Source organism: Chroicocephalus ridibundus, chromosome 1 (assembly GCF_963924245.1).
Source record: "Chroicocephalus ridibundus chromosome 1, bChrRid1.1, whole genome shotgun sequence".
NCBI classification, from domain to species: Eukaryota; Metazoa; Chordata; class Aves; order Charadriiformes; family Laridae; genus Chroicocephalus; species Chroicocephalus ridibundus.
This window is the reverse complement of record NC_086284.1, coordinates 167,716,516-167,740,349: the sequence shown is the minus strand read 5'-3', so window position 1 is coordinate 167,740,349 and position 23,834 is coordinate 167,716,516. Positions and strand designations below refer to the sequence as shown.

The 23,834-nt window shown below is 39.8% G+C and overlaps 1 protein-coding gene across 8 annotated transcripts in view; it reads left to right on the top strand.

Moving 5' to 3' along the window:
* Positions 1–20,541, top strand: part of CNOT4 (CCR4-NOT transcription complex subunit 4) — an 86,998-nt gene extending 66,457 nt beyond the window's left edge. For 5 of the 8 annotated variants that reach the window (XM_063322687.1, XM_063322686.1, XM_063322688.1 and 2 more), the window contains 3 exons: positions 1,450–1,947; positions 18,406–18,618; positions 19,397–20,541. In XM_063322687.1, coding sequence (XP_063178757.1) covers positions 1,450–1,947; positions 18,406–18,618; positions 19,397–19,698 — 1,013 coding nt within the window. In that variant the 3' untranslated portion in view covers positions 19,699–20,541. The remainder of the gene's footprint in view (positions 1–1,449; positions 1,948–18,405; positions 18,619–19,396) is intronic. The other 3 variants (XM_063322691.1, XM_063322692.1, XM_063322694.1) reach the window with 1 other exon arrangement.
* The last annotated feature ends 3,293 nt before the right edge of the window (positions 20,542–23,834 follow it).

Here is a 23,834-nt window from a genome sequence, read left to right as displayed (position 1 = left end):
CTTTCCGAAGTGAGATTATATACATTCATAAAAGATAAAAAATATGGTTAATTGCATCAACTGGAATATCTGCATTTTCCAGGTACTTTCATATGAAATACCACTTCATAGGAATGAAACATCAATTTAGGTGTATTTATATAGTCTTGGGAATGGTTAACAGTATTTAAGAGCTCACAAATTATAAATCTGAGGGCATTGTTAGAAAATTAAATGAAACATATCACTAATAAATAGAATGTAAACGACAGTTTAGGACACAGTTTGTTTACTTAGTCTTTAGTCGTCTTTTGATGTTTATCTGACTACTTAATCCTGTTTATAAACAATATTTATTACCAAGCAAATTACCTGCTGCTAAGGTACTATAAGCACCAATTTTGTGAGGATTAAGTAGCAATGAGAGATAATTTCCTGATAGCAGAGGTCTTGTTTGCTTCATAATTAATATAAAATGTATGGTTGCTATTTAAATAAGAATGCAAAGGACAGGTTTTTGTCTGTCTAGCAACTCTTTATCTATCCTCATGGATTTTTAGAGGATACTAGATTTTTCTGAGAGGATACTGAGCTTGATTTTAACTACTTAGAGCAGCAGACCAGGTTCCCTACCAGCAGAGGGAGTTGATGTTGTGAGTGATACTACCTTGTACCCATTAGCTTGCATTACCACAGTTTTGAGGAAAAAATACTGTGAAACTAGATGCAGCATTCACTGAACCTGAATAAGACACTTAAGCAGTCTAATGAAATGAAGTAGTAAGTGAAAATCGGGGAAATTCTGATAACCCTTTTTTGTAACACCCTTTTGTAACACGTCTCAAAATATTTAACAATGTCTTGTAATGCAGTTCCTTATTTCCTTTTGTGTTATCAAGGTGTCTACTCAAGAATATGGCTTGTTTTTCTTCATAATAGTAGTCAGTGGGGTTTTTGGTTTTGGTTTTTTAACCATTGCTCAGAGGTTCCCCCTTTTGAGGGGGAACTTCTCCCCACCTTTCTTGCATAGCAGAATTGAAAAACAGCATTAATACTGAAAGCAAAAGAGTGAACTGAATAACAATCTAATTTAAAATCTGCTTGATCACACTTCCATCAAGTAATATGGGTATAAAGTAGGTTCTAAGCAAGTGTTTATTGGTCTCTTTCTATTTGGTGCTATTACTGAAAATACTTATTTGACAAGGCTTTTCTGTAGTTCAGGAACAGAGCAATTCTGGAGTAAAAATGCTATTTGCTAGTTCTACCACTTCACCTGAAGTAGAAATCTATGACAGTTTGATCTGAAAATGGCATTCTAAGCGGATCAATAAGGTGTCTCTGTGGAACATTAAAGAAGTATTATATGAAAGATAACTGGCAACATAGATTCAAGTCATTGAGGCTCACATTTGTGTATAGATAAATACTAATCCTTGTTCTAAATCCTGTTCCTCTCCTCTCCAACAGAAACTATACCAGTATCCTCCTCCACAGACTGGCAAGCGGCTTTTGGGTTTGGTTCCTCCAAACAGCAAGAGGACGACTTAGGGTTTGACCCCTTTGATATCACCCGCAAAGCCTTAGCAGACCTGATTGAGAAGGAACTGTCAGTCCAAGACCAACCTTCCCTCTCGCCCACATCTCTTCAGAACCCTACCCCACACACTACAACTGCCAAAGGGCCAGGCTCTGGATTCCTGCATCCTGCTGCACCCGCAAATGCCAACTCTCTCAGTAGCACCTTTCCAGTCATGCCACAGAGGTTCCCACAGTTTCAACAGCATCGAGCAGTTTACAACTCCTTCAGTTTTCCAGGCCAAGCAGCTCGCTATCCTTGGATGGCCTTCCCACGCAATAGCATCATGCACTTGAACCACACAGCAAATCCCACCTCAAATAGTAATTTCTTGGACTTGAATCTCCCACCACAACACAGCACAGGTCTGGGAGGGATCCCTATATCAGGTAGGTGAATTGGGACAGCCGTGAATATGACTTAATTCATGCTTTCAGCTCCTCTGAGCCAGAACAGGAAAAGGGAATAGCCAGCTACAAGTGGTAGAGTGGTATCTCTTGACTATCATACTAGGTTTGTTAGCAGAGGGAGGAATATTGTTTTAAATAGGCCCTTTCCATTTAAAAAAAATAAATATGTATCTGGATGTTTAGCCTTGTAATATTGAGCTTTATAAGGAAGGTGGAGTATTCTGTGCCCGCTTAATTTTGTGCCAAAGCAGATTGGTATTTTGGTTCTTCAGTCTTGCCAGACTGGCTTTCCTTAAGAGTAGGCGCTGGAAGTGCATTGCGGCTTCCACATCGACATGCAGGTGCCGACCAGAGTTCTTAAAATTGTGCAAAAAATTGTAATGATTGTAATTTGTGCCAGATGTCTTGGCTGGGTTGTTCCCTCTTGCGCATAACCAAATGGCTGCACAATAAACATTCAGTGCTGTTCATTTCTGTACTTCAGATGGCCTTAATATTATGCTAATCTTTCACTGAATGGATGCTTGCAATGTGTGTAAGAGGATTCATCCTGATGGTGAGGATTGTGATGTTGGAGGAAAATAAGTGTACAGTCAGGTCAGTTCAGGCTGCCCTGAATGGACTGATAGGCTCTTGCAGCAAACGTTACAACTAAGGAGCTAATTGTGACAATGATTGTCTTGATGAAAAATACATTTCTGGACTTTGAGGTCCTTTCATGCTTCCGATTTAGCTTGGCCCAAATAGGTTCTCTTTTCCTAACAGGGGAAAAAAAAAAATAAGTGTATAATGAACTGCAGGTAGAAAGTCTCTGTAGGCTTTCTGTAGCCTTGAGATGGCGAAAACAGCTTCTTGAGATGTTGCCGGTGTTACTTTCTTTTCATGGGTTTGAAGAAGCACTAGTTACCCTATAAGAGAGTGACCTAGAAAAAGTCACTGTGTGTTTCTGATGCTCTAGTACAAGAGCTAATTTTGGCTCTTACTTCCCTGTATTTTATCCTCTTTGAAGGCTTGTTGAAGCTACGATACTGCTGTAAGGTCCTTAGGCTGATTCATAGTATAAACACTTGGTCCAGACTACAAATGCAAGTAGTTCAGAACTCTTTATACTGGCAGTGGTGAAGTTTTTAGACTAAAATGACTGATACTGGTTACACTGAAGTGTTTAAAAAGAAAAAAAAATAAAACTGACAGGGAGTCAAAAATGCAGCATCCATAGCACTGCAGATTGTTGCACGCTTTCCCCTAAACTACATAGAACTTCCAGGAATGTTGCCAGACATCAAGTTTCAATTTTACCATTCAGTTCTAAAAATTGCTAGTTCAAGGGGCCAGTAAGACTGTATTCTGGACTAGGAGCACCAGAAAAAATCTGTAGTGTTAAAAAAGATCCTTTTGTAGTACAGGTTGATTGTAGGTTTGCGAAAGCATTCTTTATATTACTTTAATTGCCTTTGGCAGTTTGAAAGTGGATCCCGTAGATTCTTGGTATGACTCCTGAAGAGCCAGTAACGTGGTGTTGGTTGATGCACAGCCTGTGCCATGTGCTTCCTCCATATATTTTAAGGCACCAGGAGCTGATACTTAAGTATATCCTTTTTGTATGCAACTGCTAGAACCAATTAATCTCAAAATATTTTTGGCAGATACAGTGCTAAAAACAGAAAGTAAACATCTGCTGTAGTCTCTGTGGAGAGTTCCTTTGAGTTGGTCTAATCTCTTGTGTTACAAAACATTTAGTTGCCTGGCTGACAATTGAATAGCAGCAGTTGCTGCAGTGCAAACACTTCTTAGCTGATCTACATGTCAGCTTTGATATATCTTGAAAAAAAACAATCACTTGCCCTAACAGATTACTCCTTTTTCTTCTCCTGTTGTCAGAAACAAGCTGAAGTCTCAGATAGTTCCAGTTTTGTTTGCTGGGTTATGGATTTGTATTATGTGTATGGTATTTAATGCCTAGGGTTTTCTTTTAGTGATCTCACTGCTTCAGAAGTACAGACAATTTAGAAGTCAGGAGATGCCCTCATACCTCTTTTTTGTGTGTGTGTGTGCTAACTTAATAGTTTCCAAATTATTGATTATTCTGTCTTTTCAAACCTGTATCTAGTGTACAGGTCTCTCAACGAGTTCCTTTTATATTCTTTTTGAAAAAAAAAATTCCTGTTCTTTATGCTTGCTTTTAGTCCATCAGTAGCACGTATATAATTATAGAATTTTCCGAGTTTCCTCATTTGATTTACAGATACAGCCATCTGTTGGGGGTAGGGGAGGTAAGTGGTGTGTGAGTACAGAGAAATCATGTTGATGGGACTTTATTACAGTGCTTTATAACAAACTCTAGCTGACCTGCTAGGAAGGTGGTGCGTGTCATAATAGCTGTTTAGCAGCATTGAAGAGGTTAGTTGTAGTATACCTGCAGCTCCTTTTTGTTAGCTCTTTTGTTAGTCTGTGTTGTGGTGTTTATAAAATGTCATCAAGTCATGTGTTTCAGATGTAACAGCAAAACAAACCTAGTGCAGGTGAAACTTCCCATTCTGTCTTCTAGTAGAGACCCTCAACTGCTGTTGAAGTTGCATGTTTCCTAAGGCCTTTGATCACAATTTTTACAGGACTGTAAATTCCTAAAGCAGATAATGCTGGACCAGTCACTTGAGGGGCGGGAAGGAAAAAAAAAAAAAAACCCAAACCCCACACTCATTTATTCTGCACATTTCCCTGCTCTATTTAAACAACGCTTTTCAACTTCTCTATTTCATTTATGTGAAAACAAGCAGATCTAAAAACTCTTACAACTTCATATGAAGTTAGTATACTATTTTCTAAGCTTTCTAAATCCAGTTTAGTTGATTTCATTAAGTGTATTTGTGGTTTGGAAGCTTGTATGAAGAAAACGGTGTTGTAAAGTGCTTCTGCTTTAGGTAGGCATTAGTATTCATATGAATTTGAAATGCTTGTGTGTGACATGCTAAATGTAAGGTTCTGAAGCTACCTTTTGTTTAGTCAAGAATCAGAGCTGTGCTGTATTCATAACCCCACAGCTCCAGGTAGGGTTGTTTTGTGATGTGTGCCAGGCTTAAATGGAAAGACACAGGCACTAGCTACATTTTTTTTAATGCTCTCATTTAAAAATAATTTCTATATGGAATTTGGTAGCCTATTTCTCAGAGGAAGCAATATTTATTAAGCTCATTCTACCATTTCCAGTGAAATGACACAATGACACGATTGACTTCATAATTTGACTATGCATATACTTGAAATGTCTCATATTCATCAGGCTTACATTTGTCCCCAACACATATTTAAATGAGCATTTTGATTGATTCCCAAACTAGCATATTTTTTTTTTCTCCCCCACCATATGATTTTGCAAACCATAGCAGATGTTACATGTTCTCATTGTAAGGGACAATTTAGGCTTGTTGCCGGTCTCTGGCATGGGATGGATTAGATGATTTACCATGTAACTGTGCTTCAGGAGAAAAGGTCAATGACTTCTTATTCACGGACAGTGTGATTGTTGCTAAAAGCGATCTTACCCTAGATTGTGTGCAAACTATCCAAAGAATATAGGACAGCAGCTATCCTTTATTCTGCAGATGATGCCAAAGGAAAGATCCACTGACAGCAACGTGGGTGGCTGTGTGCTTTTATTTTCATGTTACTTTAGGATAACAGGAAACTCTTTGTAATTTGATAGCTAATACGCTATCATCTTTGCGACCCTGCTGCCTGGTGGTGTGTTCCAAAATAATAGGTATAGTATTGGATCATAGAGTAAAGTAGGTCTTAGATTAACGGTATGTTTTTAGACGGATGCTTATAAAATCTATGCATACATATTAATAATGGGAAAATAGAAATATATAGTTTTATTTCTTGAGTTTACTGAGTGGTTGGTAGTCACTGATTTTTATTGCATTAAAAAAGTATAAAACAAAGTCACACAGTTAAAAGTATGAGGAAAAAGTTGTAAATGGTTAGACCACCTTTTCTGTCAGTTCTATGCAAGACGAAGTACTTAACATTTTGAAACACTGGCTCTTGTTTCATGTATTAATTTCATAATTATCCTGAACACAATTCCAAATGAGAAAAAAAGTAATTGTAAGAACTTATCAATTCAATAATAATGAGATAGTTTGAAATTTGAACTCTTCCAAAAATAATGCTACACAATATTGTGTGTATATTCTTCCCATATAAATCATTGCAATCCCTGGAGTTGGAAGGGGCCCACAAGGTTCATTGAGTCCAGCTCCTGATACCACACAGGGCAGCCATACATCTCGGAGCATTGTCCAAATGCTTCTTGAACACAGACAGGCAATTTATGTATATCATGTGTGTATTAGAAATCTAAGATAGAGGAAATAGTCAAGTGGACACAGACAGATAGGAAGCATAAAGAATTAAACCCTGTTTAGGGTAGGGGAAGAAACAAGTTTTACCTGTTGTCCTTGAAGATAAACACTGTAAAATCCATCAAGTTATTTTAGACATGAAGCCCATTGATGTGGAGATTGCAGTAGACTTCCGTGAACTGTTCCTGAAACTTCAAAATGGGGGCCTTGAATATTGTAAGTCTTTGTAGTTGAATTCCTTTTGACAATCAAAATTTTGTTCTCTCAAGACCTTCTTGTTTTGGTGTTGTAGCTTATATCTCTTGAATATGCACGGCCTAATTGATAGAATTATGTATATTTGAAGATGAGATCGAGACAAAAAAACAGGTAGACAGTTCTATTAAGTTTGGGTGCCATTCAGCAGTCTTTGGGGTGGTGGTGTTGCATTCCTTATCAAGACACTGATTCACATGGACATTTTTGAGTCTTGCCTGCATTTAGGTTTTTGTGACGCAATAGCTGGTAGCAGAGAGGGCAAAGCAATGAAGGTTATATTAAGAAGGTCCAGCTTCTTCCCATTTAAGTCCTGAGCTCTTTCCTAGCTAAACCACTTAGGGTGTTCCATCTTCTCCCACTTTAGGTTTTATGGCTCCTGTGCCCCCAGCTATTGAACTTGTCTCGAACATCAAATCCTTTCTTGCCTAATGCTACCTTTTGGACAACATTTTAGTAAAACAAAGGAAAATGTTGGCTACAATCGTATTTTTTAAAAGACTTTATTTAAACCACAGAGAGATATGAGATATCAGAATTAATGTCATGCTCTGCCTTTAATACTAAGTCCTTGTCTGACTTTGTATTTTCTCAAAACATAACCTCACTTCCCATTTGAGGCACACATTTTTTATTTGACCTTTTGACCACATTTCTTTTTGACTTTGTCTCCTCTCTCTCGATTGATTCTTAACAGGTGATTTGGTTTGCTGAACAAAGCAAAACATGACTTGTTTTATACAGTCATGGAACCAAAACAATTGAATTTGTAGCATAGCAGCTGATGCTTTTCTGTGGTCTCAGGGTAATAATTTGGTATGGAGTTTTGGGGGGGGGGGGGGTTCTGCTTCTGCTACTGTGACTTTTTAAAGGAAGGTCTGACCTGCGTGATGTGGCTGTTGAATTCAGCATGTTGTAAAACTTAAAATTCTCCAAATGCTGTGTACAAAATGCATTTAATCCCATACCCTAGCAACAGGCAATGTGACTTAAACAGTGCTGACTCACATCCCTTTATTTTGGATGCAGTGGTTGAAAGAACATTTTTCTACTCCTTTTCTCTTGACCTGACAATGTGTGAAAGGTTTAACACCGGTTTTAAGTACTGATGGCCTTACTCTTAACAGTAAGAGATGGATTAGTCCATTAATTTTCTGTCCTAATCCTTTAAAGATGACTGCTCACTTGATGGTTGTCTTCGACATTTGGCTTTCCACCAGCAGCTGGGCAGAAAGCCTGGCAGCTGAACATTGTCTTTTCTGTCCTCATGGCTGCCTATATCTGAAGTCTTTCTCTGATTAGGTATAAATGTTGAAAATAGGAAATCTGGTGAAAATCTTGGGTGATACTTCTGTTAGTTGTAGGTGCCACATGTGTCACCTCCAAAGGCTTGTATCCTTCCAGAGTGCAGAGCAGCTTCTCTCAGAAGTGGATGTGTTACCCTGATATCAAGGTCGCTCCTCATTTGAAAATAAAGGCCCAAACATGGCTTTGAAATTATAAAATGAAAAGTACTGTTTGTAAACAGCCCTCAGCTGTTTCCAGGATTGCTTTTAGTGACCTTTGCATATAGACCCTGTGTGTCCTGTTTTCCTCAAGGAAGATGACTCTTCTTAGAGCAGCCTCTGTCACTGAATGTTTTGTTCTTCTCACCAGTCTTTATGCCTGCTGCTTCCCACTTCTTTCCATGGAGGTTCTTGGGCCTCCACCCCGCTTTTTTAGGTCTCTGTGTATCCCTCACCCCTGAAATTCATTCTCCTTTTATTTCCCATCATAACTAATTTTCTGTTTCACTGGTGAAGAGGTGAAGTGTTCAGCACAATGTGGAACAAATTCAATTTGAAAATAAACTTTTGGCTTGCTCACTTCTGTTGCTCTTGAAGGTGTTTGATTTTTGGTTGGTTTTCTTGTTGGTTTTTTTTGTTTGTGTTTTTTTTTTTTTAATGCACCCAGGGTGGTGCTGCTAGTTTTAGAATAAATGGAAGTGGCATTTTTGGATTAACTTCCAAAATATTAAATCAGTGTCGAGATTGAAGTCACACTGTTTGAAATCTGCTATGGATACTCCTTGTCCTCCCTCTGGTGTCTTGTCCCTTTACTCCCATACGCTTTCTACACTTAGTAGTAAGGCCTGCCTGCCTTAGCGTGATCTTGTCATGATCTCTGAGAGAACTTCATCCACAGCACCTGTCCTTTAAGTCCTGCTACTTCTCCATCTGTTCCAAAAGCTCATCTCACACACCCACCCTTCCCTCCCAGTGCCTTTTCAGTGCTAATATTGCAACTGTTGTTAAAACCCCCTGGATTTTTTTCTTCTGATTGTATAGGAGATACTGTTCCAAATAAAGCTCAACATATAAATATCTGTGCCCTCATCTCTGGGAGCTTGGTTTTAAGCTGTTAGAAATTTCTTAAAATCTTTGATGGTAAGATCATTAGGGATGGCAGTGAAAGACAGGCATCCTGCTTTTTTGAGTAGTAAAATGCCTATTTTTAAATGTGTTATTTCAGAAGAAGAAAATGTGACCAAAAAAAAGAAAAAAAAGTATAAAAAAAATCAAAAAAATCCTCTAACTTCTGTTGGCTGTGATACATCAGAGGAATGACTACTCACATTAACGCTGGTAGACTTGAAATAAATGTGGTGTTGGCTGAAATAGGTGGCCCGAGTGGCTGACCCACTTTGCATTCTGGACCATCAGTCCTAACAGCTTTTTGAGTAACTCTTCCCCAGAAAAGGGGGGAAACAAGCACAGGAGGTACTTGACGTCAGATTTCTAGACTGTTTGTGTCTGTAGTCTTGTCACCAGATGAACTTCAGCTGCATTAAATGTTGGGCTGTGTTTCAGGGATGGAAAACTGTGTTTATTGCTTACAGAAGAAGAACTTTTCCCTTCATCTTTAGAGCTGGTTCATGTCTCCTTTCATAGGTAACCCCTAAGATCTTGGGTACTAGCGTAAGAGGCAGGTCCGTTGCCTGGTATAGCGTCTGTCTCCCTCCTCCAGCAAGGAGATACTTAGCCTCAGGGTGATGTCTTCTCTTGGATGCTTTTCTAAAATACACTTTAGAAAATGGCACTTCAAAATACACAGTAAACTACTAGCATAAGTTAAAAGATGTAATCGACTTAGTGATGTTAAAAACCTGGCATTTTCCCTTTAAAGACTGGAAATTAGTACGTTTGCCAGTGCCACCTGTTAGTAGCAGTGTCTAGCAAGAGGCTGTGCCTTGGGCATGGATCTGAAACTTCAGAGACAAGTCCATCTCACAAAATACCAATTATGACTGATGAATTTTATCAAAAAGCACAAACAGTTCATAGGCTTTCTGTGTAAACACATTTTGAAATGCACCAACTTGAAGAACCATTGAGAAAGGGCAAACATAGTCTTTTTAAAAATTGTACGGAGGGAGGAGCGTAAATGAAATATACTCAAGGGATAACAGCAACTGAAAAAGCAGCTTTACAAAAAGTGTTTCTTCTCCCAGTGATACTGAATTACATTGGGGGGGGGGGGAATGACACACACACATGATCTTTTCCATCGTTTGCCATATCTTGGTTCCCTCTACATCACAGCCTCATTTGAACTTCAGCTTGTTCCCAAAGGAATTATGTAAAAAAAAAAAAAAAACCAACCAAACACAACCACATATTTTAAAAGTAGGTCACTTCTATTGGAAGACAGCATTTAGTAATCAGAATTAATTTCTTGTCATGGAAGGTTTGTTTTTCTTCTCAGCTTTCTTGCAATTTTTCTAATTTTGCAACAGAATGACTGAAGTATCTACGAATATACATCAGCCTTCTTTGTTTGTTACAGATGTGTAAAAAAAAAAAAAAAAAATTAAAACTGAGTTTATAATTTCTCAGAGTATGCATTCACTGTGCTAATTCTGGTCTCGCAGCCTTGGTCGGAGGATTGGTTGGGTACTCTGGAATCCAGAACCTTCATAACTAGATAGGCTCTTGCTAATTATCAATACAGCTTTGAAGATCTGATTTTTCTTTGCCAGTTCTGATTGTTGCATTGGCCATAGGGCAAATTCCAGATATATTTTTCTTTTATTTATGCATGTACCCATAAGTACGCTTGTACACGCAGGGTTTTCTTTTGAGGTCAAAGTTTGGAATTTTTTAATTGACAGATAGGGTAACCTGGTGAGATTGAACCCTGATGCAGGATCTAAGAGTAAGCAGCAGGTATACTTAGGTTAAAATGAACTTTGCTTACTCAGATTAATGGAATTATATGTCTTTCTGAGCTTTTTAATCAAAATGTTCTGTATGTAGGATTCAGGTATCTATTTCCTTCATTTCAGTATCTTAAGTCATTGTGCGCTCAGTTTAGGTTTATGTTAATATTTAAGATTATCAGTGGCAAGAACTGGCTATTTTCTTACGGAGTCCTTTTTTTGGATGAGAAGCATTGTGTTAGCTTGCACAAAAAAGGTTATTTATTGACAAAGGTGGAAGCATTACAGAACATACTGTCTCTTTTTGTATGCAGGACAGTGGGCCCCAACTTGATTGAAGCCCTGCAGTTGACCACTATGCATTTTTAGCAATAAACGATTAAAAAGTCAGTAATAAAAAATGGTGGGATACTGTGGAAGCATCTGATACGAAGTCAAGCATGTTTTTCAAAGCAAGTTAGAATCTCAATTTGAAATTTACTTATAGGTTAAAATTGGGTGGCTCGCTGCTATAATTATGTATTAGATTTGGTCTCTTGAGCCATGGTAAGTATAAGTCAATCACAAGAACTCTCTGGAATACTTAATGTAAAATTGCTTTTCTCAAACCTAATAAAATTCTGACACTGTACATACAAGCAAATATGAATATCTGAGATGAGCTGTCCCCTCACTGATGTGGTAGAAGGGATTTCCCCTGAAAAGAAATTAAATTTTCTGACTCTTAAGCTTTCTGTGACTAAATAAGTCTTAAGAGTTGTACTGTCAGATCTTCATCAAAAAGGAAAATTATTTAGAAAAAATTACTTTTCTCTTTGAAGCGTGTACTTTAGAATTCAATATATTCCTCTTCTAGTTGATAGTTTGGCTCACTGGCTTGTTAAGTTGCACTTGATTTATTTTAAATTGGAAAATAGTGGGTTTTTTTATATACGTGGCTATCTTTTAAATTGGATACATGTGGAATTAATATAACCATGAAATCAAGATAAAAGCTGCTTTACTTCCATTATTTTAAAGCTGAGGGCAGACTAGTGTCTCTTGACTACCAAAGCCAATTTTGTAGGTGTGTATGTACATATATGCACATGTGTATGAATGTATGTACACTACTTTTGTTTCCCCAGCTCTTAGAGCTCATGACTGTAAGACTCTCATTGGCAATCCACGCTGTGGAGTGACCCTTAGAAAGCTGCTTTCGTGGGTTGCCAAGTTGCTTCCTGTGTGTAGGGAAAGTCAGCGAGGCTTTTAAATGTTCCCTTTTAACAGCTTTATCTTCTGGCGCTCCTGTCATTTGATATCTCCCTAAAATGAAGTGGCTACTTGTATTCCTGACGGGCAGCGCTGCTGTTTAAAAGTGGAGAGATCCAATCTTCTTCACTCTGCCAGTGATGTTCTCGGGCCTCTGTGAATGGGTGAAACATCATCGTTTGGTTTCAGCATTGTGGGATTCCTAGAAATCATAGGTACACAGCATCAGTGAAGTCTGAATGCCGAGAGTGAAATCCTTCAGACCATAGCCGTTTAAATGGGACTTTATTCACGGTTTTAAAAATTCTGTGAGCAAACGAGCTTATTATTCATACTAAAGTGACATAGGTACAGTTTTTATCGTAACTGTTTTGTTGATGATTAAATATATAAGCTTTGGATCAAAAGGCTTTTGAGTTTATCTAATGTGATGGGCATAATTTCATTTTAGGATGTGGCAAATTATCCTTTCCTTTTTTTTTTTTTCTTTTTTCCCCTGGGCCCAACTTTATCATTCTGATTGTTTTGATAAGGCTTCAAAACTAACTGTTACTATACAGTGTCCTTGAAGATTTCACAAGGGCCTTCTTACAAGCAGGTCATTGCAACAGTCATTCTATTACTGATTACCGAATACACCTTGATAGTCTCTTCGCTTGTTTTGTAGCTACTCTGTACGGTCAGGCACATGACACTGCTAATAAGTTTATTTTCTCTCCTGTGATGGTTTTCCTCTGAATTTCTTTTGCTTATTTGAAGCTTTTATGTAGCACTGTTGTGTGCCTTAGTCACGCACATGGCATACTGATGGGTTCTTAGAAAAGAAATAAATAATTGCAACCTAGGTTTGCAGGACTGCTTGCTTTTCAGCAGGACTAGAATATTTAGGACTCTTGGCATAAAGATATTAAATGGCTTTACGCAATTAGTACAAAATCGGGCTCTTGTAATAGCTTGGAATATAATTTTGGCAGAGCAAAGAATACTCTTGCTTTATACTTCCTGGTCTTGTGATCTTTGCTATTACTTGTATTTATTCAAGCATGTACTGTGTGAATTTTCATATGGATTTGACCATAGACCTGTATCAGAATTGAGGCAATAATTTGAAATGGTCTAGTCTCTGTAGGACATTCATTTTTAGTGGGCTTGTTTCCTGCCAAGTAAATGGTAAGATGTGCTGTCCCATTACCCTCAATATAAAAGATCAAGTGCATCAACATCACAAACGTGGTACAGCCAGACCTGAAACGCCTTTGGGTCTACGCTGTGGTGTCATTTGTCAGAATTCATGAAGTCACAGAACAGCCAGTATCACGGCAGTTGATGCTTGTGCAAACGACTTCTAAAGTATTGATTATGTACAACAGAACATGTTTCTAGCTTGGCCGTCACCCTCTTTGCCACCTCTCTCCCAAATACACACTGCTTTGCTTGATTTGAAGGAATAATGTTAAGGCATTTCAGGTAGAGGATATTGAAGTAACGCCACCAGACTGTCTGGTAGGATGTCATGATAGGGCAATGACTTTATTTAGAAACTCATTAAATGACCGGTTTTTATACAGATGAATCTTCAGACTTTTCAATCATATTCTATTTTAAGCTAACTTTAAGTATTTTTTTATTTAAATTGGGTGGACAGGTTAAGTTTGTGACAAAGCTCTTTTTCCTTCCCTTTGCTCACTTTAAAACAATGGTTGACTTTGAAAACTTTACTTTTATTTCATGTTGGCATACTGCCTCAGACACATGAAAAAGTTCAGTGCTAGAATACGCTTCCGCTATATCAGGTAAGATTATGAAGTGCACATTAAGGGAAGACTGAAGTATCTGAGCCTATTTTTCATGCGAATAGTGGTGCTTTCAGTGAGCTTCACTAGGTTATTCTTTCTTCTCAGAGGAGAAGCTGAGGCATGGGGGGAGGAATCTCCAATTTATCTTGGTGTGTAAAAACTTTTCATTGCAGTCAGCTGGGTTTTAATGTCTTGTCTTCTGTGTTTTCCCACTGTCTGTGGCCATACTGCTTTAAATTAGGATGAGGCTATGGGAGGAAACTGTGTGTTTGCGCTCCTTCAGATAGGGAAACCGTGGTGTATTGGTTCTCACAGCCTAGCTTATGATGTCCAACTGAAGTCTGCTAGCTAGTCAAAAATTACTCCCTTCAACCAATTAAGTTTATAAGTAGGGAAAGATAATAGGCAAATACTTTTTTTTAACTGAGACCTAGCCTTTTTTCATTTTTAACTACTTCATGGTGAAGCATAACTTAATTAACAAAAAGGTTGAGTAGTAATTTTCTTCTGAAAATACTTATTTTCTTCAGGTGGTAGAAGGAACTCCTGCCTTTGGGTTGGACTTGCATTTTTCACATAGGCTCTTGTTTAAAACTTGCCAGACTCCAGCAGAGACATGCTGATTAAGTTGTTTGGTTTGGGTATTGCTGTGGGGTGCCTAGTGATTGCTCATGTACTTGGGTTGCATCAGGAGTTTTTCTAACTGGGTGTTTTACCTGTCATAGTCAGTAACTGAGGCCTTGGAGGCCAGTGCAGGGAGTGTTGCAGAGCATTGTGTTCTCTGTTGATCCCATCTACTTTAACACCTTAATGCACTTTAATCCCTTACCATATACTGTATGGGAAGAATAATTTAATTGCAGCATTTCTCCATAGGGGCTGGGAGGCTGACAAAGCTCTGAAACTTTGGTCATGTCTGGGGTTGGTGTTTGGGTTTTTTTGTTGTTTTTTTTTTTTAACTCTACATTTATTGGCCAAGCTTGAAAACCCTGTTACAGACATCTGAGTAACGAATGTGGTGCTTGCTTTTTCTTTGGTGTCAGAGAGCAATGTTTTTGTCATAGCTTGCCTTTCAGCCCCACAAACCCAGCTGTCTGGGAAAGACAATAAATCTTTTTATTCTCCGTTTTGTCACTTTTGAACCCAGGAGCACGAGGTTTTAATCAGTAAACTTCCTTATTGCTAGTGAATAATACAGTTTTTATAGATACTGAACTATTTTAGGCCTTTTATCACTTAACTTCTGTGATTCCAAGTGGATTTTGTACTGACAGCTGAGATAAAGGACAGTCTTGTGTATTTTTTTTTCTGTGTTAGAGAAGGGTACACAGCAACGGTGCACTATGTCACACATTAATGTCTCCTCACCAAACAGTACCAGTCTTTTCCGTTCCATGAAAATCTTGTATTTCAACTGCTTCCTGTCTTTCTGTACTCATATGTATGCTGTATTATGTCTTTTTTTAAATGGAGAATAACATGACAAGCATATGTATATTTTCTTAGCCCAAGATGGCCTAATGCCCTACTATATTTATTTTCCCATCCCATTCCTTATGATGTCTTGGTGGCTTTGTCTTCATTAGACTTCCTTAATGACGTGTTGCAGGTGTCTAGTTTACTACATGTGTTTATTTTCTTGCACGTGAGCTTTGAGGGCATATTGGGGGGTTAGTAATGTCCATAATTAAGATCATAATGAGTTTGCAGATCCCCAGCCTGCAGGTATTGCGCTGAGCATGTTCACTCATGCATGGTCCTAGTAAGCGTCTTGTGTGTACTTTTTGCCCTGTAGTAGAAGCGAGTAATTTAACAGCTGCATTTCTTTGCACAAGCTGTTGGAAGCAGTGGTGAGAAAATAAAATGTAAAGTAATGGTGTCCCATGCAGAACCCGTTGCACAGTTATTTCTGTGATGGTGAGCTGGCTACTGTTGGCCCGAAAAATAAATTTAGAACTTGTAATAAATAGGCTTATGGATGTCAAGAGGGTTGTGAGCAAATATCTTATCAAGGATATTTCTGACTATTGCTTTTTAAAATTTTTATTTTTTTTTAACCCCAGAATCGTGTAACTAGGTTCTTGTTGTGTCCTGTGTTCTTTTTAAAAAAGTTTTTCATAGGTTTGAATGAAAAATATGTTGCACCAAACTCTTTAAAACCGTTTATTATGTCCATTAGTATTGCGAAGAAAAAAAGTGGGAGCTCTGGAGGGAACAGGAAGTAGTTTTGATTTACAGTAGGAAAAATGAAAATAGAAGTGAAAGCCAGTTGTAATGCACTATGGCTTGATGCTAAACAAACACAGAACAAATTGCTGGTAAGTCTGCTTTTTTCGCCCACAGCGACTTATACACCAGGCCCCACAAAGCACACTGCTGCACGCAGCGCGTGGATACAGTCACACTGATGTCTGGAGGCTTGATTACTTCTGCGTGCTAAGGTCTTACTAAAAAGTTGATCTTAAGTTGATTGCTTGAGGCAGAGCTGCACTTCAGTAACTACTATTTTTTTTTTTTCCTCCTGTAGCACTTAAAATTTTAATTTTCAGATGTAACATGATGCATGTAGTAAAGGGCAGGCTTTTGGGTTTACTTCAACTACCTGATTTTTGACCTGTATTTTCTTTGCTTATGGGAATGCTTAGGAGTTGTCTGCCTTCCGCATGGAGGTACCTCACTCTGTAACCCCTGAGGAAGAGTGATATTCCTCAGCCAGTGAGTGGGGATAACAGCAGTTGACTATAAACCTTCCATGGCTATGGTCAAGTGTATTCTGCGAACTTGCCCAGGCAAAAAAAGATGATTTTTGTAGTATACTCTTTGCACCTGTGCTGTTAGCCCTGTTCAGGCTCCATGGGCAGCATCAGTCTGTCTGGCCACGGACGTTCTAGGTGTCAGCTGCCGTGCCGCTGTGTGAGGGCGTTTAAGCATGCAGATGGATGCTTGTGCTAGAACAGCTGCATTAGGCATGCAGAGGGTTAGAAATGAATGCATTGCTCCAACAGTTCTACAGGCAAAGTGGATGTAACAGATTTGCACAGTAATTTGTTTTGAAGTTCAGTTGGTGACATGGGCTGAGGTGTGACCTGCTGCCATTTGTGATTGAAGTTGCTTGCTGTAATTCTGTACAGAAGCAAAATCTTATATAAAGTTTATTCTAAAAAACTCTGGCCCGGGGAAGGAAACTTCTGCATGAAAGCACAGGACTTCAAGAACTTGCTTTTTTTTTCCCCCTCTAGTTACAAAAAAGTAATTGCTTGAGACATCAGTTCTTTCTGAGCATTCAGCTTTAGAAAAATTGCCACAGCAGGCTTTGATAACAAGGGAGACTGCTTTCCTCACTCTTCAACATGCAGAGTTGCAAGTTAGTGATATCCTCTAATTTTCCATGAAGACTTAAATTTCTTCCATTGTTGATGAAGTAGCAGTATTATGTAAGTATCTCACTGTAATGCTTCTGATTGATGTCAAGGTCCTTTTTTCAGTTAGGAGAGGCAGACATGGTTTTAAAAAAAATAAATAATTGTATTCTAGATTTTTGTCAAAAAGAGCGTACTGCCAAATTGGTATACCCACACTTTCTTTTCAAATACATTTGACCACAAGTTAATTGTATGACTTCCTGTGTTGGCTGATAAATACTAGGATGCTTGTGTCTGGTTTGTTTTGCTTTGAGATACCTAAAGCAGGTGATGGATTGTAGAACCTGATAGTCTGTTCTAGATAGCGTGGTTTCACGTTGGTGTTCAGGGAGCACTTGCTGTGCTAATAGCCACGTTATCCTGATGTCCTTTTTCAATACATGCCCTGAAACGCTTAGGCAAATGGTAGAGACTTGACTGTTCTGGTGTCCAGCTGGTTTGCTTCAAACCAAAGTTTTGAGAATATTGCCGTGTCGGGAATTATTCTGAAAGGTCTCTAAAGAATTTTCACTACTGTTCTTCAACTGCAAGAGGAAATTGCACTCCCTTCAACTTCATGAGAACCTAATTACCACTTCCTTTGGAATAACATCTGTAGGGTTGTGAATGAGCGAGCTATAACAAAACAAAAAACTTCTGTGATATTCCTCCACCTCCGTGGTTCCTCATGTTCGGTTTCTGTTGCAAAGCCCTACCTAGCCTTTCTTCATTTTAATATACTTCAAAGAAAACAACCCTTTTGAGCCTGCTGCCCATCAATAAAGCAGCAGAATTGGGTTATCTAGATTGCAACAAAGGTCTTCTCATAAAGGATCTGGTAGGTTTTTCACCTATTAGTAATAGAGGGAGAGCCACTGTGCCCTTGATTATTTGAGTCTCAGAACTGAAAAAAATGGGGAAATACAAATTGGGGGAGGAGTTAAATCTTTCTCCCACTCCCTTACACTTGATTTAAAACCTGCCAGCCATCTGAGTAATTCATCAATCATATAAACATTGACCCTACTTTTTGGACAGGGAAAGTATTAATTGCTTAGTTTAAAAAGTAGAAACAAAATCCCATACCCCACCAAAGGAGGACATCTGTTTCTAACTTCAGCTTTTTATTTTTTTATCTTTCATTTTTTTTTTGTTGGTAAATCTCCCAGACAACAGCAGTTCTGTAGAGAGTTTAAATATGAAGGAATGGCAGGACGGGCTAAGGGCACTTCTACCGAACATTAACATCAACTTTGGTGGACTGCCCAATGCTTCTTCCCCCTCCAACGCCAACCACAGTGTACCAACGTCCAACACTGCCACCACCGACAGCCTGAATTGGGACAGCCCTGGCAGCTGGATGGACCCCGCAATCATCACAGGTAACCGTTTCTCACTCCTTCAGCTCCGCTGGCAAACCATCAAATGGGTATTTGGCACAAACTGATTTACATCTGGAAAAAAAAAAAAAAAAAAAAGTCAGTATGCGGTGGTCTCTTCCAGCTTCCATCCACAAAACCTCAAGGGTTCAGGAATTTTTGTGGAACCGCTAGGTACAACAAAGTGTCACCTAGGCCTTTGCAATGCATGCCCGGGACCTCTGCAGGCAGTCAGGCGGATCAGCGCTTATCTATAGGGTCAACGTAGGTGTCCCTTCTGCTGGATGGCATGTCCGGTATGTGCGCCGCTGGTCCTGAGGCACTGAAGGCATTCACTGGACTTTGTTATTTAAAAAGGGACGTACTCCACTTGTTTATAAAGCTCTCTTTTATAAGGCTGTCTGGTTGTGTTTCCCTGTTAGAGAGGCTGAAGCATGATTCAAGTAGGCAGAGTAGGAGGCGAAGCATGCAGTGTACTGGTAGTTTGGTGTGGTAAGGTCACGTCAACAGGGATGCAGTCCTTGCACAGGATGTTTGATAGAAAAATGTGTGTTTTTATGAAGTGCTCTGAGGGGGAACTTTCTCTTATCTGAATTTAACGTTAAATGTTTTGCGGGCAGGGTAATTATATATAATAATGTAAAATGCATTCTCTGTACAAACTAATCATGTTTTCTCACTGTTGCTTTTTGTTAGGTTAAATTGACCTCCTTTGTACTCAGCTTACTGCTTCTGCTCTGACTTGCCTGTATCCCTGTGTTTTTTTTTCTTCTCTTCATAGGTATCCCAGCCTCCACAGGAAACAGTTTAGACACCCTTCAAGATGACAATCCTCCACATTGGCTAAAATCTCTTCAGGCCCTCACAGAGGTGGACGGCCCCAGTGCAGCACCGTCACAGACGCACCACAGTAACCCCTTCGGCACACAGATCCCTCTGCACAGAGCCAGTTGGAACCCCTACTCTCCTCCTTCAAACCCCACCAGCTTCCATTCCCCGCCCCCAGGCTTTCAGACAGCCTTCAGACCCCCCAGTAAAACCCCCACAGATCTACTACAGAGCTCAGCGCTGGATCGTCATTAGGAAAGGAGGAAAAAGAAAGGAGAAAAAAAAAAAAGAAAAATAAAACCCAAAACGTTAGAAATGCAGGAAGTGTCCCACCCTGACTCCTCCCCATGCCCACCTACTGTTCCCTGTCATATCTTTCTTTCTGAAGAATCCAGTTCCTGATCAAACCTCCCCCCCAAATGCAATGCCATCACAGGGTTGTGACCGTTATCTTTTTGTTAAGTTTCTGCTGAGCCAGTGTTTGAAATACACTGCTTGAAATATTTTCTAACTGTTCTAAGGAAAAAAAAAAAAAAGAGAGAGAGAAGTCAAAATGCAGTCTCAATGCTTAAGGAGAATATTACTGTCTTATGTCTTTTGCACATGAGTATTTCTGCCTAGTGGAAAAGTGTCAATCTGCAGTATAGGGGAAAAATTGCAATGCAGAATCAAATGCAGAAACATGAAAAAGGTATTTAATTTAAATGAATTTACTGAACATGTGGGCAAGCAGTGGCCTAGCATTTATTTTGCATTCAGTGTGGCACTACACAGGGAAATTGCTATGTTTTGTTTTGGTTTTTTTTAGGGGGATTTTATTGTGTCACTCAGTAAGAGTTTGACATGAAGTGTGTTGAAAGACAAAACACTTATAGCTAAGAGTAACGGGCATGTTGCTAAAGAGTGGTTTAAAGAGGGGAGAATAAGATTTTTCTTTAATTTTGGCTTTAGATTTAAAGTAAACTTTAATGTTTTAAAAGTATTCACAGATTTAATACCTAGCGTATACATAATATAATTATAAGCAGCTGAAACATGAGTGATATTTACTTCAGTCTTTCTGTCTCCTCTGTCAATCTCTCTTTCTTTTTTTTTTTTTTTTTTTAAAAAAACCACAAAGATTCACCTGATTAGGGCACTCTGGGATAGCACTGCATTGGGGCCACATGATCACCATCAGGAGCAACCTCTGACCTCCTCTGCCTGCAGCTTTTACTTAACCCTGTAGTTTCTGGACGTTTGTGCAGTATTGAAAAGACAGGAAAAAAGAAACAGATAAATAAACATGGTTATAACCTGACTCTAAAACTAAAACCAAGGAAATGTACCTCTTTCTTCAGAATTAAAACTAAAATCTTAAATAAAACAGAAAACTTGATGATGACTTCATGTTTAGTTTTCGTTTTTTCAAACTTGGATTTTGAGTTTCTGCATCTGGTAAAACTGTATGTCAATGCATGATTTTTTTTTCTCCCATTTGTCTAAACTGAAGCTACTTTTTCATGGAAATACTGCTTTGCATGGTGACTTCTGCATTGAAGGGTGGGCAAAACCGTACACGCTTTAAATGTTTAAAGGGATTGTTGTCTTTACTCGTGGCAATAGCTAGAGGCTATGTGTCTCTAACCTTTGGTGGTGGTAGCCTTTCAAATCTGAAGCATGAAAAGCTTGATTATACTTTCTGAATTAAATGCCACGTCACTTGGGACAGATAGCATGCAATAATGTGTCTGAAGGAGTGGCAGAGAATTCTAGTTACAACTCCCTGTTTCCATCAGCATCCTCACTCAAAGGTCACTGTGCAACAGGGGATGAAGAGCTCCTAACATACAGAAGCTTCCAACAAGCTCTTACACTTCCAGCAAAGAAGTGGTGTTTAAAACCAGCAAGCTTGTGACTGGGCTGCTGGACTGGCGTGTCTCATGAGGGATGGCTGAGAGCCTGAGGTGCTTTAAATGCTGTGCAGAAGGGTTTCTGGCGTGAATCGTTCAGGCTGGCTGCCCTCCTAAAATGTTTTCCCCTGGCAGGAGTGAGGAAGGGAATTCACGCTGCTGAACTGTGGGCACCGAACGGTGGGGGGAGACTGGGCTTTCACTGCGTGGGGAATGGAAGCGTGTCCTGAGTCGATTGCCGGAGAGGGGAAACGGGCATTGAATCTGCATAAACCGACTCCAAATATTCTGATTTCTAGAACATCAGTTGTTGGTGATTGCCTGCTTTGGCTCCTCTCTTAGCAGTGGTGCCGTTCAGTGCTGCGTGAAGGAACTGCACGTACTGTTCCAGGACGGGCATCGCTGCTGCACGTTACTCCTGTGCCCTGATTGCTTGGGAGAACGCGCGCACCCTTTGATGCCAACACCCCCCCAGCAAAACAAGCATTTTCTTCACCCAGGCGGCCCCTGCACAGTCCCCTGCCGTCACTGCTGGGGGCAGAGGGAGAAGCGCAGGCTGGGAGCATTCTCCTGCTGCAGCGCAGGCTGCTGGCGCTGGGAAGCAACCCAGTCCAGTGGGAACAGTCTGCTGGAGGTGCTGGTGGAGATGCAGTGGGCTTTTTGTTTGGTTGTGGGGTGTTTGGTTTTTTGTTTTTTTTTTTTTTTCTTCCCCAGATGTTAGACACAGACATTTTTTTTTTTTCCCCATCTTTAACATTTCTCTTTTAGAAGGGTGCCTTTCCTGACCCTGAAAATAAGCAAACCTCCCAAAAGGCAGCTGTAACGGCTTCCTGTGTACCACAGCAATTCCTGAAGCTGCTGCCTCCTTAGGTTCCTGAGTTGATTTGTCTCTTCGCGTCAGTTTAGGATGCGCTGAGGGAAACCCGTGTGTGTGGTCTGTTTCCACTAGAAAATAGGCTCCAGCTGCTCGGGACAGTGCTTATCCCCTGCTGCCGTGCAATAGCTCCTGAGGCCTGCCTGCTGACAAACACCTAGCCTTAAGGAAAAAGGTTTGCAGCTAGAATGATTTTTCTCTTTATGGTGCCACCCTTCCAAGAAAGAATTCTTGTTGGGTGGCATTGGTGTTATAACGTTAAAATATATCAGTGTTCAGGTTGATGCGGGGGTGTGTGTGCCTCTCTCAGCCTAGCTTAGTCTGCTGTCTGCTACCAATTCCTGCATCCCCCCCAGTCAGGAGGCAACCTGGCATTTCACTCGGTTGAACCGTGTGTTGCTCCGTTAGTTTCTCCTGAGGTTTTTCTTCTTGATGGACTGTTGCTGTGACAAATTCTGTACGGGAGCCTTTACTGAAAGGGGAGCGTCCATGTGTCTGCTTTGTCCGTGGGATCATCTCGGTGCAGGGTCTGTTGTTCTATATATCGTATAGACATATGCAGCTCTTCCATGTGTTAAGCCAAGACTGGTGCTTGGCTAAAAGGCTGGCAACGCAGGACTGGCAACACATTTGGTAGATGGTGCCTGGCAGAGATGAAACTGGAGAGAGAGGATGGACCGGGCTCCTCCTCCATAACAGCTAGGAAGAGTGTGTTGAGCAAAGGGAAGGAGTTATTAGCCATTATTGTGTTGGTACAATAAGTTCTGTTGCATTTTTCAAAAACCTTGCAATTCAAGCATAGCAATTTGGGGGTCAACAGTGCTGGACTGATGCTAAGAGTTCCTGGCTTTTTTAAAATTCAAATATCTGATAAGTCAATGATGTTTCTGGACTACAACAAGGAGAATAAAGTCTCCTTCTAGGTAAGGTGAAGAGCAATTGCATGAATTCCTTTTCTTTTCATAACTTCCATTTCCTACTTGCAAGTCAAGTGTGAGCAGGTACGTGCCCTTAAATTGCAGTGTCTTGACAGGGCTGCTCTAACTATACTTAAAACAGTATTGCCAACTTCGGTGACAGTTTTTAATCATGGAGTTAAGCAGTTTGAATTCTAGTTCCTGAACTCACCATTTTTGTTTTCCTTCCCCTCCGTCACGGACTCTGTCCTCCAGAAGGTGTTTATCGAGATGCTCATTTAATCGTAGGCATTCAATATGTTGAATTTTAGGGAAAACGCAGTGTGTTTGGGTTTTCTTGCGTGGGGTGGCTTTTTTGGTGGTGGTCATTTTGGGTGTTTGGTGGGGGTTTTTTTTGTTGGTTGGTGTTTGTTTGTTTGGCTTTTTTTTCAGCTTTGTAGAGATGGCCATTATGCTGTGGAGCTTTCTTAGGCTTAAACACGATTTTTCCTCTGGGGCTGGGGGGGTTGTGTGTGCATACACCAATTTCCTCCCTTACCCTTGCAAGGGAGCTTAGAAAACACACTTCAGAAAATATTGTAGAACAGTTACCAGGGTGCTTCTTGTTTGTCCCTCTCCTCAGGATGCATGGAAGTTGCCTTAAGTTGCGAAGGAGCTTAGACTTGGTGTTGGTCTGCGGCTTCTGTAAAGCCACCCCGCAATAGGTAC